Source organism: Lates calcarifer, linkage group LG9 (genome assembly GCF_001640805.2).
Source record: "Lates calcarifer isolate ASB-BC8 linkage group LG9, TLL_Latcal_v3, whole genome shotgun sequence".
In the NCBI taxonomy this organism is placed as follows: Eukaryota; Metazoa; Chordata; class Actinopteri; family Centropomidae; genus Lates; species Lates calcarifer.
The window spans coordinates 21840228-21854692 of NC_066841.1; the positions used below are offsets into that span (position 1 = coordinate 21840228).

Here is a 14465-nt window from a genome sequence, read left to right on the forward strand (position 1 = left end):
CCAACGAATACCTCCCACTCAATACAAAAAGCTCAGGTAAGTGTTGGATGAAATGGAAGAAAATAGGAAATCCAGCAGTGAGTTTGCATCCCTCTTGATGCTGGTCTGGGAGAAGTAAGGTAATATGAGAATCTGTCTTGATTTCTGCTGAATACAATTGGATCCCACATAGGGTGTGCAGTAGCCCTACTAAGCCGAGCATTTTTGGCGACCAAGGCCTCCTCAGTTTGCTGTGTTATCTGGGTGTGTGTGATCATCACCGGATGTATAGGTCCCCCTGCTCAGATGGCAGACGCATAATAAAATTGAAATAGCAAAAATACAGACGCTTGTCGGAGCACAGCTGTGGAGAAGGCGGGAAAACGAGCAAATCTGAAATGCCTTATGCGCTACTCAGTGAGACATATGCGTAAGACGCACGACGTATGACGTGACGACTTCCGTGACGTGAGGGAATAGAGGGCGGCCCGCTGCTGGCGGTGAGTTTAAAGGATCACGGCTAGGAGGCTGGAAAGAAAACAGGCTGCTATTTCATGTGCAGTTTTCAGATACAGATTGCGTATTCAGCTCTGAACCAGACGAGATGCCAACAGACAGGTATGGTCACAAATGATTTCATACTCGTGTAAAATAGCTCCAAGAGTGGTCACGTTAAGTTACCTTTCAACGTGCCATCCGTGTGAAAATAAGCCAACACGAACTTGCCTGGTCAGATATCGAGGTTGTGTTACAATTCAGTGACTCACTTATCTATTAGAACAACTGATAAGTGAACTGTAAGTCTGTAGTGTTAGTTGTGTATGTGTAATTCGCCTTTCTGAGCAGCTTTAGCCTTAAACCGAAGCTATTATAAATGGATACCGCGCTTTCATCTGAGTTAGGCCTCCGTTCAGGTCTATCTGTGTTTCTTTCTTGGAGTTTTAAAGTGCAAACTAACTAATACGATAAGAAAAAGCCAGTGAAACTGCACATGTCGCCTGAGATGGAGTAGTCAGAGTATTTGTTTTTGTATTGTATTTTGCAGTCAGTATTTGCGCGGTCACGCCGCTGGTAGCTGCATCAATATGGCGGGCAGAGAGGTAGTTGTCTGGGGTCAGCTAGTACGCTAACGAATCTCTCTGACCTGTTGCTATGAAAAAAACACGACACATTGTTGTGTAACCTCCTCAACATTTTTGAAAAGTTCTTGAATACCTCCCCATCCAGCGTCCCTCTGCAGGATCTTCCCTGCATGAGTCTTCAGGGCTCCATGTTAACTCAGTCCAAGAGGATCAACAAACGCAAATCCAGAGGCTACTTCAGTGAGGGCCTGGACACAGAATGCACACCTACAGACCTCATCCAGCAGCACTCACCCCGACACAAGCACCAGCGGCTCATCAGCAAGGGCAAAGAGAACGACTGCAGCCAGTTTGTCCTGGCCAGGAGATCAAGGAGGAGGAAAGACTTTACATCAGGTAAGAGATTTCTGTCCTCCTTTAAGCAACTGCAGTTGTTTGCAGCAATGAGATACTGTCATACTTTTCTTTTTCCTGTGTTATTTCCCCTCAGCAGACATTTCATGGGATCACCTACCAGATGAGCTGTTACTCAAGGTCCTCTTCTACCTCCCTTTGCAGGACCTCCTCAGGATGTCAATAGTTTGCAAGCGCTGGCACCGCTTAGCGTGAGTCTCCAATCACAGGGTTGCACTAGATTCATAGGATGACACAGGAGTGAAATATTCTTCCTTCCCTGCTTGGTCGTGATTTCCTGATGTGTTTGCTCTAACATATAAATAAGATTCTACAATTGTACATTCATGAGCTTGGTGTCTTGGGACCCACTACATTTTACTTTGGGTCCTTAGAGTCCAAATAATATTTTTTACTCCAAGCCAAAAATCATACAGCATAAGCCTGTACAAACATGACTGCGGCATATAAACCAGTTGGATATGAAATGTGTCCTCCCCGTTACAGTGCAGTTGTTTCGGTCCTTCTGATACTGTCAACACACTGTAATAGTTCTCCTAATCTATTACATATAGAACCTGACTGTATGATCTCTTCCTGCCTGTGTTTCTGTCCCAGGTTTGATGAATCTCTGTGGCACAGCGTGGATCTGGAGGGGTTGACCCATATGGGTCCAGCTCTGCAGCAGGTTCTGAAAACAGGGGTCCGCAGGTTGCGCTGCCCTCGCTCCTTCATGGAAGGTCTGCACATCACAGACACAGGGTGGGTCCGGCAGACAGTGATGCTTAGTCCAGATTTTACTCCTGTCTGTACAGCTCAGGCTGGTGAAGGGTTCAGTTCTGCCTGGTTTCATGTTCAAATAATAACTATGCTGATATTCAGTATTTTTCATATTGTTGACATGAACACCCACACTGTAGTTTATTTTGATTCAATCCCACACACTTGTCTCAGATTCTCTCTACACCAAATATGGCTTCATCCACTGCTCAAAATAGTCCCAACAAACACAGTTTCCTCCTGTTCAGGTAACATTTGACTTTAAAAAACCACAGTAAGCAGCTGTTTTAGTAATTTACTGAGTCTTAAAGACTGAATATTTGAGGAAGTTTTCAAGATTTGTATCTTCAGTAAGAACTAATGGGTTTGGAGCTTGATGTAGGTACAGGTAATGTGATGTAGCTGCCACTCAATATATAGTGAAAAAAAATCTAAATCACTTTGGTCAGAAGTGTCTGCCAAATTAATGCAATGATTGACAGGTCTTGTGATGCAACTCAAAACCTGTCCTTGGGTGCTGTTGTAATGCAAGTAAAAACTGAATGGTAGTGTTTTTGTCTTTCCCTCCAGCCCACTGCAGATGATTCAGATGGACCTGTCCAGCTCCATTATCCCCACCTCAGCACTGGAGAGTATAATCTCTCAGTGCAGGCTGCTGGAGTATCTGAGCCTGGAGGGTCTCCAGCTCTCTGACACCATCATCAGGTAAGCTTTAAAGTCTACAGCTCTTCTCATTCCACTGACACTACCGAATGAGCAAATGGTTACTGCTTAGCCTCATCAGAGGTGTGAGACATGTTGCTGGTTCCATTCCCACTGAATCCTTTTTGCAGGTGGGCTTTTTTTTTTTTTTTAAACCCTGGTGGGGACTTTAACCTGTATGCACACTAACCCATGAGGACTGATCACTGTGGGGACAGTTTAGGGTGCAGGTTACAGTTAAGTTATGGTTGGGTTAAGGTGTGTGTGTGTGTGTGTCTGTGTTTTAACACTTTGGATCATATCTGATTTTTAGTCCTTTGTCTGTGTTTCTCAGCTCTCTGGCCAAGAACCCAAACCTGCTGCAGCTCAACCTGAGTGGCTGCTCGGGCTTCTCTGCTCCTGCTCTGGCTGACATGTTCAGATCCTGCTCCAGGTCAGCTGCCCAGCACATTTAATCTGCCAAAACCCTGTTCTCCAAGTAATAACAGGCTGATTTTATTAATCTGCCCTCTCTGTGGATTACTAAGTCTGTGTGGGTTTTTTTGTTTTGTTTTCTTCTGTGCAGGATAGAGCAGCTGAACATATCATGGTGTGAATTCAACAGTAACCATGTGAAGAGTGTTGTCAGTAATCTGAGCTCCAGTGTTACTCACCTCAACCTCAGTGGTTACAGAGAAAGCCTCACACTAGGCGGTAAGTGAGCAGTGTTGAAATCAGTATCAGCTTAGTTCATTACAATTCCTTAAGAGTGGAGCTAGGTTGATCAGTCAGTCTATCAGCGTATTGCAGATATTGTCTGGGGTGCATGTATTTGGGCAGTTAAACATCTTTTTCTTCAGGCTCTGTGCTTCAACACATTCAGTCGGAAATATCGTGAACAATACTGCATTAAAGCTCCAAGCCTCAGCTTTAATTTAAGTGGATTTACATCAGTATAGAAATGTTTGAGATATAGACTCTAACACATAATTCCCAAATTGCAGATTCCAAAAGTAATTGGACACTTTGCTATTAAATATTTCCTGGGCAGCTGTGTGTCATTTCAGTTTTAGTTCATGCATGTGTGGTTTAGAATTGGGGGGAGCATTGAGAGTTTCCATTTCAGTTCATTTGAGGTGGAGTTGTCTGTCAGTATGAGTAAAGAGGTGACTGGGCAAGAGAAGAAGATAATGAGGCTCAAAAAAGCAAAAATCTATTGACAGGCAAAAGGTCATTACAGCACTGAACAGATTAGAGAGTGGGGCTTTTTGCAAGTGGCCCCTGCTGGAGTCCAAGGCCTTACCTGTTACACTGATGAATTTATACAGATCATTACAGAGCACACATTTCATTTTCCCCATACTCAAACTGTTGTTCAAATTTTGAGTAAATTTCAGACTAAAGATCAGTTATTTGGGGACGACAAAAGCCACGTCTTCATGTAATGTAATTCATGATAACATTACTGTTGTAGGAAGATGCAGTATGAGAGTGACTTGTGCTTCATGAACTGAAAATAAATGCAATATATGGCATTCCCCAAAATTCAGTCTAAAGGCTTCAGACTACCTGCTGTTGTTTCAAATGTAATTTGCAACTGTAATAAGGATTTGGCTTTTTTGCTTTTCCACTGCCAAGTGATTACACTGAGATAATCTTGAGAACTTTTAGGATCCTTGTGAAATAGTGAAAAGTTATGACCACATGCAAAATGAACTGGATAAATAGTTGTTAAAGCAGCATGCTCATGGCTCAAACATGATGTGGTGGAAAGTGTGTACCATGATACTGCAACTGTGTTCAGGCTGTTTAGAAACAGACTTTGTTACAGACACTTAACAGCCTAGATCTGACATAACAGTGCAGTATATCTTTTTCCAGATGTGAAGGTGCTGGTGGTGAGATGTCCTCATATTCAAACTCTAGATTTAAGGTAAGATTCGATTCATCATGAGCAGTTTAAATGATTCAGTAATTACACCTGTATCAAGTGCTTTTCCATTTTTAGCACGAAAAATTCTGGCGGACTGAATGTGCACTTTATTTACACTGTGTAATTTGGGGATATTACTAACAGAGCTAAAAGGAGAGTGAATATTGGACTTGCATTCAACAGAACTCCCAGTAATACTATTATGCTCTGTCTAGTAGATGTTGAGTTTCTCATTGTTCCTCTGCCTTCAAGGGGCCAAAACATTATTGCAAACACCGTTAAGCATCTTGATCTTGATGTAGGTAAATCACAGTGGTTCCTCTGTGTTACAGTGACAGCACTCTGCTGATGGCTGACAGCTTCCCTGTCCTCGCACAACTCAAATATCTGCAGCATCTGTCACTGAGTCGCTGCTATCACATTCACCTCGCTGCTCTAACGTAAGTTCTCCTGCTGCTGTCTCTGCTTCTGTTACTTTGAGTCACTGGGTTGAGAAATTCAAAACCTAACTTGTGTTATACCTTCAGTGACCTGGGTAAGACTTTCCCCATGCTGTGCCTCCTGGATGTTTTTGGCCTTGTACACGATGGCCACCTGCCATCTCTGAAGAAGGGGATGCCTCACCTCTGCATCAACTCAAAGCCTTTCTCTGCCATTGCCCGGCCAGCACCTGCCAACAGACCCATGGGCCCCTTGAGTGACCGCACCATGTGGAACAGGAGGTGTCGACTGAGGTTCAAACTGTAACCACCTCGTCTCCCCCAAAGCCGTGTTCGTCTATATTGCGGTGTGTGTGATTCTGCAGTATTCCAGCGCAATGAGTGCAGCTCATTGAGCAGTGATAGAGCCATGTTACAGTGTTTTTTGCGGCTTCAGAAGAACGCTTTTAGTATTGGCTGGCTGTTAACAGTACTAAAAGACATCTACTAGAACATGTCTTCAACTACTGAATATGCAAGCTTTTAGAGAAATGCTGTTCTTTATTTAGGAAAACCAGATTTGGATGTTGAATCCAGTTTGTGTTAGAATGTATTAAGAGATTGTCTATTAATGTTTGGGACAGTTGATTCCTCAATTTTGATATGAAGGTAAAAGCTTCTGTTCCCAGTTGTAATAATGAGAGAAGAGTTGATTTTAATCAGAAAAGGTTTTAATGTAAAATGATGCATCTGGATCTTGAATCTCCAAACCAGCTGTGGATATTCCTGATGAATATGCAGGTGTACTCAATGTCCCACTGTGTCACTGTAAATGATCAGTAGCTTAAATGTGTTCACTACTGACCAGGTTATCATTGCTGTACATTTGACTTTTCCTCAGCTGGACAGCAGCTGCTTTCACAATGATCTCATGACAGTGTACATGTGTCAGTGCAAATGTGCTGTATGGTCAGTGCTTTAGATTACCATTTCATTCAGATGGCATACAAACCGAACATTAATGGAAGTTTTAACTTGTTCATTTCCCTTCTGAGGCTTAACGAGTAAACCACTGAATTATACAGTTTTTCCACCTTGTGTTTATGCGTTTAATTGGTGTATAAATCCTAATGAGTATGAATGTTCATTCTTGACCTTGGAAGTATGTGTGAGAGTGCATACTACTTACAGTATATTGAATGGATAAAATTGTAGAGTAGAAGCCCCTTTGGCAGCAGTTACAACTTGAGTACTGTTGGATAAGTCTTTATAAACTTTTCACACCTGGATTTGTGCAGTTTATCCCATTCCTCCTGACTGATCCTCCCACGCTTTATCAGAGTGGATGGGAGGTGCCTGTGAACTGCCATCTTCACGTCTCTCCACTGATGTTCTGTTGGGTTTAAGTGTGGCTCTTGGCTGAGCCACTCAGGGACAGTCAGAGACTTGTCCTGTAGCATCATCTGGAGTCCTTGTTGGCTACATGCTTTATGTCATTGTCAGGCTGAAAAGTGAATCATCACCCTGGTCTCAGGCCACGTGCAACAGGTTTTCCTCAAGGACCTCTCTGTATTTGGCTGCATTCATCCTCTCGCACAGCATGATGCTGTCACCACTATGCTTCACTGTAGAGATTTACAGGTATTAGCAGGTCATGAGCAGTGCCTGATGTTTGCCAGGGAATTGTCCTCATGCTACAACAGGTTGTTTTTAAATGTGATATAGAACTCCAATTGACTTGACAGCCTATCTAGAACTATAATGGGTGAACCTCTCACTCTACCCACTCACACTAGTTAATGGCACATCAGTAAAAGATACTGCACTCTACTGTAGCTGACAAAGAGGCAGAGCTGAAATAAAGAGACACAGAAACATTTCTTTCCTATACCACTTTATCTGATTTAAACAAACATCCCAACACAGTGACAAATTATTTCCATGAGGAACCAGTGCATTTGGCACATATTACAATGTCCTGATGACTTTACTGAGTAAAAAACATTTGTTTGTTTTACTTTATATCAGGTATGTTGTTTGTGCAGTGGTTTAATGCACATCATTCTGTCCCCACCAACACGTTTTAGCACCCACATGGCTGAACATATATACAATGAGTCCAAGTCCATCATGAACTATCCTCAGAGACAAGAAGAACAAGGAGTCCTGCAACAGATGGTCTGACCCCCACAGGGTCCTGATCTCAACATCATGGAGTCAGTCTGTTCTATTTACTGCAACATGAGGTTAATTGATGAATAAAAATTAATCATGGGATTATTTTTGACAGCATCCTCACTTTACCATTAGTGCCTAAAACTGCCTAATATATATATATGAACACACACACTTTAAACAGAATTTGACTGTTTAGAAGGTGGTTATATTCTGTGGATATCTTGCTATCAACAAATCCCATGAGCAGATCCAAACCAGCCCTGACTGCTTCCTGCTACTGATTATTGTGTGTGTATCAACACCTGATAAATCTTATTCCTTTGTGCCAGAGTTCCATTGTTGTCCAAATACAATAAATCAAACTGCTGCACTGGGTGAGATGTTCCTTTGTTGCCATGAATACACACTGTAGTTTATTTTGACTATAGCACCAAATGTGGATTGATTCACTTCTTAAAATAGACTTCAATAAATGCTCTATTTATTCCCGTTTGAGTAATGATTAATAAAAAGTACAATGTCCATCTGCAAATTACTGAGCCTTTGCAAAACATGGTACCATATATTTGTGATCCGCTTTTAAAGATTTACAGAATTCACAGGGATTTTAGACTGAAAGATACACAGAAAGGGCTACATATACATATATCTATATGTATATATGTGTGTGTGTATCTATATATATATAGATACACACACACGCACACATATATATATATACATATAGACATAATAACTTCAATTTTATGGATAAAATGACTGACAGAAGTTACTGCTCCAACCAAACTGAAATGTGAAAAAGAGATATGTTTAAAACAATCAATATGGCCACCTTTTATCCGATCTTTCATCTCTTCCTCAGCTAAGAGACTCACTGTGACATACACTTAATAGTAGTGACCATGAAATGCTGCTTGTATCAACAAAATGTAATTAGATTACAGTGTCAGATCAGATTATAGTCGTTACAATCTAGTGGACTGAATCCTGTTACAATTTGGGAATAGTGGGATAGAGAAAAACAATGGTTTGAAAATATCTGATTTGGAAAAATGCACACATTTAACAACACAACTGTCAGGCATAAAAATATTCAACACTTAAAGGCTAAAAGCTAAGAACTGCTTCTTCCCTTTGACCACATTTCTTTAAACACTGTTAGCTTGAGAGAAACCAGTCAGGTGTCATGTGCTCTGGACATCTCAGTTTTCTAGAACCACTGTCCGGAGCTGATCCTCCTCACTCATGCTAATTGTAGCTATGGCACCATCATTGAACTCGAATGAAGTCCCACCATCAACCACCATGCAGGCATCCCAACACCGAGAGCGGACACACACCCTGAAGGAGCTAGAGGCAGAAAAAAGAGCTACATCTTTACAGCTTCTTTACTGTTTCAACTCTTATTAAGCTTTAGCTGTGAGACTGAGGAGCATTCACTGACTTGCTGGCAAAGCCTCTCTGCCGACTGCTGGAGAACACTCTGTTGACAATGGGCTCCCTGATGCTGTAGAACAAGCGTCTGTCATCCGGCCCAAACACCAGAGACTCATTGTATTCATCAGTAACTGAACACACACAGATACCACCATCATACAAAACAAAGGGCCAAAAAATGATCATGTAAAAATGTACAATAAACACAGGAGGACTATCAACTCACCCTTTTCAATAAATTCACGATTAAGTGGGATATCAAGATCTGTTAGGTTCTTTCCTGAAAACAGAAAGGCATGATATATTGTTTGTCAGTGAAGTGAGGCAACATCTTTGGAGATTACCTAAGACTTTATTTGATTCAGACAAGATCTTGTCAAAGCCTGACATACGTACCAATTTTTAAAACCTCCTCCACAGCTTGTTCAGCAAGTTTGTTAATGTTATATGACCTGTGGACACCAAGACAACATATGGTTGCTGGATCAGTGCTCAAGTTAGGACACAGAAACTCTGTTTCCTTCAGGTGTATGCGTTTGTCCGATCAGATTTCCTACTTTAATTTGCGTATTTACTCTGGTTTTCCCTTAATAGACAACTGGAAATTGATGCAAGCCTTTAGATCACAGCAACATTATTATTCATGGATTCCACTGATAGTGACTCAGTTTCAAAATCAATCAAAACATCAATAAAATGCTCCTGTAGCATACTTCACTTTTTCATTCACCATATGCATGTATGTTTAATGACATTTGCCATGAAATTCTATGAGCATGTTCATGTTCCTGAAGAAGTGAATTCATTTTAAATACCCCATGACCTTTCCTCTAGCACCACCCTTCAGATAAATGTTTCAGCCCCACTAACGATCAGACTAAGAAGAGCAGAATGTTCTTCAGTTGTGAATTTCAGTCTGAATAGCTGTTAGACTGGCTCTAGTCATTTTTTAGTCTTTGAAGGTTGCTGTTAGGATTAGTTAAAATGTTATCTCTTAAGTACTAATGTTAACCCTGAGCCACATCCCAACTATATGTAAAGCTGAAAGTTAATAATACTTATGTGTACCAGGCTTTGGATCCTGTTCCCGTACAAATGCTGAGTCCTGAACTCTTCTGCTTTTCCCAGGGGCCGTCATCCACAGAGATCTCATAGTAAGAAGCCCTATGGAGCAAGAGGTTAACATGGTGTTTGAAGGATTTTAACTTCACCCTGTGGTGGACAGAGATTCCCCTGATGAGTGCTGGGGGACGAGCAGGGTGGTGGTAAAGGGGCTGGGGATTAATGAAAGTTACAACATGCACACTCACACAGACACAGGATTCACAGGTTTAGATGAAGTTGTGTGCATCACTTTAGATGACTAAGGTACCTGGAGGACAGAGATTCTCCAATGAAGATTTCATTCAGGCCTCTGACAGGAAGTAGGCTGGGCTTGGAAAAGCTCTCATGTAGTGTTCCTGTCCCTGAGAAATCTTACTAAATTAGAAAAAGAACAACTGGAGAACAGAAACAATTTCCACATACATAGTGATCAAACTCCTCATCAATCAATTTAGTCCTAATCCACTTATTTATACTAGTGCAAAGCAACAGTGAGTCACAGAGAAGAGTGGGCGGGAGGACACACACACATAGACGGACAGACAGAAGGACTGGGACAAGTACACATGTCAGGTGGAGGAGTCGTACTCCGCTGGCTGTCCATGGTAGTGATGCGGTGGGCTTGGCTGTGCTGCTCCAGGCTCAGCTGCTGTTCGTGCAGATCCACCGGGATGGGATTGATTCCTGTGCCCTCTAAGTGTAGACGGATTCTCTGACGCCAAAGCCACCTGAACACAGCACAGTAGAGGTGAGGGGACAAGACTGCCATCTTAAGCAACATTAGGCTTAAATTCCACCATCACCTGGACATCTCTTACATAGTTTGCTTATACTCTGAACAGTGACTGCAGTGAGAGCATGAAATTTGACAAGTGATGTGTCAATTGAACAATCAAGTTTAAACTGTATCTGTGGGGTGTGTACAAGTGTACAAGTCAGAATGTGATGCTCATAAAAGAATTAAAGACAAAATACTACACCAGTTATTTTGTTCTTTTGTGGCCTTAAAGAATGTGAGTTATATCAGTGAGTACAAGAGAAGGACATACACATTCTAGCAAACTACACTATAAATTTACCCACAAATGTTGGGCTTTTCCTTTTTTCCATTTTCTCTCAGGTGCTCACTGAGGTACTGTCTGTTATAAGGCTGTGCAAATGATGTAATTCCATTTTTAAGAAAAGACAGAAAACAGTTCAATGTATACTCCCACAGCACTTCAGCCACCTGAAGGCAGACAACCTCCACAACAAGTTGGCAGACACATGGCTCCAATATAAAACTGTTCTGTCTGTTCTGTCATTAAACTGCTGCTTAAGATACCCATGAGATAATCACAGCAGAAATGATCTCTTTGTCATGATGATGGTGAGGTAAACAGTAGAAGTATTTGTTCACATTAGAAAGTGAAAAATCGACCAGTGTTGTGTGCTTGCATGCACTTGACCGGCCAACACAGTAACTTGCTGGGTCAGGCTTTGTGTTGCACTGCAGCAAAGAAAGATGAGCCTAGCTCAAATTTTTGCCAGACAACACTGCATTGTTTTGTCGAGGCCCTCCATGTTGCCCCCTCTGCTGGGTTAAACTGGCTCCATTCAAATGAATCAGAGTGTTTTGTCATACAGGGCTCAAGTCAGTCTGCTACTGGAAACAAGGTTGGTGAGACATTGAACCAAACTATAGGTATGCTGTAAACAAAACAACTGAGCTAAAAGAGGCTAAAAAGCTCAGATGATTTGTTTTTTTGGGGGGAATATCATTTGTAGATTCAGGTCAGTACTTTGGCTCACATGTCCTCTTTGCTTCACAGAACATAGGTGTATTATCAATGAACTGGCCTCAAAATATCAGACAATAAAGCCCTCCCAGCTTTTAAAGATGTTTGAGAATCAATTATTGTGTTGAATTCACAATGGACACCCTTCTTAGAGCTGCCTCCATACATAATGAAAGATATTATTTTCAAATGATATTGACATTAATTAAAACTTGGATAAATTTGGTTGTAAACAGTGTAGTATTTGTATCTAGTTATTAACAAAATATCTTTTGATCTGAAAATCACTACATCAGTTCTTACTGGCAACTTTTACAAAACTGTGACTTGTACTTAAGTGAAACCACCCTGAGCAACAGGTCCAGTATAAACCTCAGATACAGTGACCTCTAGTGTCAGTTAGGTGGTTTATACGATACAGAAACTGGATTTAACTATCACACAGTCTGAGAAGACAGCAGTGCGGTTTAGACCATAACCTAACCATGTGACGTTTTTCCAAAGAACACAGGTTTAAACATGTCTTGAACTGAAAATTGATGATAGGGCAACAGTTTAAAGCAGTGAGAAATGTTGACATTTTCTGCATGACTCTTCACATTACTAATACTGTACATAGATTATTTTGGTAGCAGCTTACAAAGTACTTCACCTGTAGGTGACAAAGTAATGAGTTAGAAAAATATGACAGAAGTTAACTGACAGAGCACACATAGGAGGACAAGGGAGCATGTTCAACAGCAGGAAGAACAAAAGCAGTCATTCATGGGTAAATACGCACCTGAACTCACCACGACAGAGTTTCTCCAGTGCCTCTGGGAAGGCACGAGTATACCGTACAGGCAGGCACAGATGACCTTCTGACCTTCAGTTTACAAAGAGAAAAGAGAGAACTCAGCTCAGCTCGTTAAAGGCCCGTTAGTGTGGATTATGTTCACTCAAATGCTTAAAGACTAACTTCCTAACAAGCTTCCTCCATTAGTAAAACACAACAACTGATTCATTTGTTTTGTAGACACTAAACAACCCATTCTCAAAAAATGTGCAGTTCAGTGCTTTACCTCTCAGGGTCAGTGTTTACTCCAACAACTGGTTTGTCCTTGCTTAATACCTTACTGGCAACAAGAAGCATTGTCCCATCACCTAACAAAACAAACTGCAGTTAGAGAACCTGTATTGTGTATTTGCATCAGCTGTCTGAAGCCTTTGTTCATGTGACTCTGTACTGAGTTGAATGAGTTTAAGTCCTGCCCATCCTGTATGTCATGCCGGACACACTTTTTCTCAGTGTTTACTGGAAATGATTAGAAAAGCCTACATTTACAGATTCTTGTAACTGTCTTGGAATTAAATAGTACAAAAAAACAAAATGACCAAATAATGTGAAATTCCTACCTCCAGCAGAGATAATGGCATCTGCCCATCGTACTATTTCTTCATCATATTCTCCTCTCTTCACAACCCGTACATTAATGCCTTCTCTCCTGTAAACATTCAGTTATTATCCAGACTTTTACAAATTGTTTCTCGGCTACAAAACAGCAAACCCTCCCTGTCTGCATCTGATGAACATATCTGTCTTTCTGTGATGGGCCACATCTTACCGCAGGCTCTTCACAATATGTTCCACATTGTTAGTGTGGATGTTGTGTCTTTCCAGCAGGCCGCTGTAGCTGGAGCCCTTCATAGCAAGCTGCAAAACACAGGCACAGCAAAACTCAACAAACCTAGTGACAGGTCAAACGAAGGTGTTCGTTTGACACGAAGGTGTTCGTTTGACCTGGGGTTAACGAGCATGCTGACAGTGAAATGCAGTCTTACCAACTGTTTTAAATCCTCTTCAGACAGCCCTGCATAGCGATATCGCTGCTGTTCAAACTCATAGCGCGTAGTCTTTGTAACCACTGCTACTTTTTCCGGTTTGAATCCGGATTCCGGCTGTGATGAGGTGTTGTATACTGAGGTGTGGAGGGGGCGAAGTGAGTTTCCGTTCAGCAGGCTAACAGCTCGATTCCCAAGGAGCACCAGGTTCACCACTGAGCGGCGAGTCATTCTTTTAATCGAACACACAACCATACACCCGACTAAATGTCCAGTTACATGTGCTGAATAAGGGTCCTGCTCGGTTCTGTTGGTACGCGGATGACAGACCTGGTCATGTTAGTCCTCTGACCAGATGTAGTTAGTCAATTCATAGAAGTCGGACAGTCACGAAGACATATACCCAGCTGTCAGAGAAGGTCACCCGGGGGCACCAAGCTCTTCACTTGCTGTTTGGTGACCCTTTACGCACAGAGTGGAATTACTTTCCGAGTCGAGTGTTTCCTTATACAAGTAACTAAACAGCAGGAGCAGTTGTTGTCTAGCTGTTTGGCTAGTTTTCTTACTAGCCGTATTTGGTAAGGTTAAACGTTGGCGTAACGTTACCAGCGGAGCTTAAAAAGCTAAAAGTTGCTAGCAGCTTGCTCACAAGTCGTAAACGAGTAGTCCTGCATCTGACACATTTCGACCAGCTTTACTCTCTTCACAAAGCACACTAAGGCTGTCACACACTTCAGGTCCAAAAGCCTTTTAAACACGAGGTAACACACATGAGCAAGTGAAAAAGAGACTACCACAGAAGAAAACACTCGCTGTACTGAACATATCATGCAGCCTGGCACGTACCCGTCTGTACGTACGTTACGTTGAGTTGAATCTG

General features: G+C 41.8%; 2 protein-coding genes across 6 annotated transcripts; one reads left to right on the top strand and one right to left on the bottom strand.

Annotated features, from left to right (window-relative positions):
• The first annotated feature begins 437 nt into the window (after positions 1–437).
• skp2 (S-phase kinase-associated protein 2, E3 ubiquitin protein ligase) lies at positions 438–6354 on the top strand. Of its 2 annotated transcripts, none has more exons than XM_018701920.2 (10): positions 438–597; positions 1207–1457; positions 1552–1666; positions 2073–2216; positions 2805–2939; positions 3271–3369; positions 3502–3629; positions 4797–4848; positions 5181–5288; positions 5376–6354. In XM_018701920.2, exons 1-10 carry the CDS (start codon positions 584–586, stop codon positions 5593–5595), a joined length of 1266 nt encoding a protein of 421 aa, XP_018557436.1. In that variant the 5' UTR covers positions 438–583; the 3' UTR covers positions 5596–6354. The 2 variants fall into 2 exon arrangements, with proteins under 2 accessions (XP_018557436.1, XP_018557437.1); XM_018701921.2 differs by having other exon boundaries at positions 1555–1666.
• Positions 6355–7977: 1623 nt separating this feature from the next.
• Positions 7978–14458, bottom strand: nadk2 (NAD kinase 2, mitochondrial). 4 transcript variants are annotated; one of them, XM_018701917.2, is made up of 12 exons: positions 13586–14458; positions 13369–13457; positions 13160–13248; positions 12826–12907; positions 12546–12629; positions 10575–10714; positions 10255–10348; positions 9951–10094; positions 9279–9334; positions 9109–9162; positions 8890–9013; positions 7978–8786 (listed from the first exon to the last, which is right to left on the bottom strand). In XM_018701917.2, exons 1-12 carry the CDS (start codon positions 13838–13840, stop codon positions 8648–8650), a joined length of 1350 nt encoding a protein of 449 aa, XP_018557433.1. In that variant the 5' UTR covers positions 13841–14458; the 3' UTR covers positions 7978–8647. The 4 variants fall into 4 exon arrangements, with proteins under 4 accessions (XP_018557433.1, XP_018557434.1, XP_018557432.1 ...); XM_018701918.2 differs by having other exon boundaries at positions 9951–10046; positions 10551–10714; XM_018701916.2 differs by having other exon boundaries at positions 10551–10714.
• Positions 14459–14465: the final 7 nt, after the last annotated feature.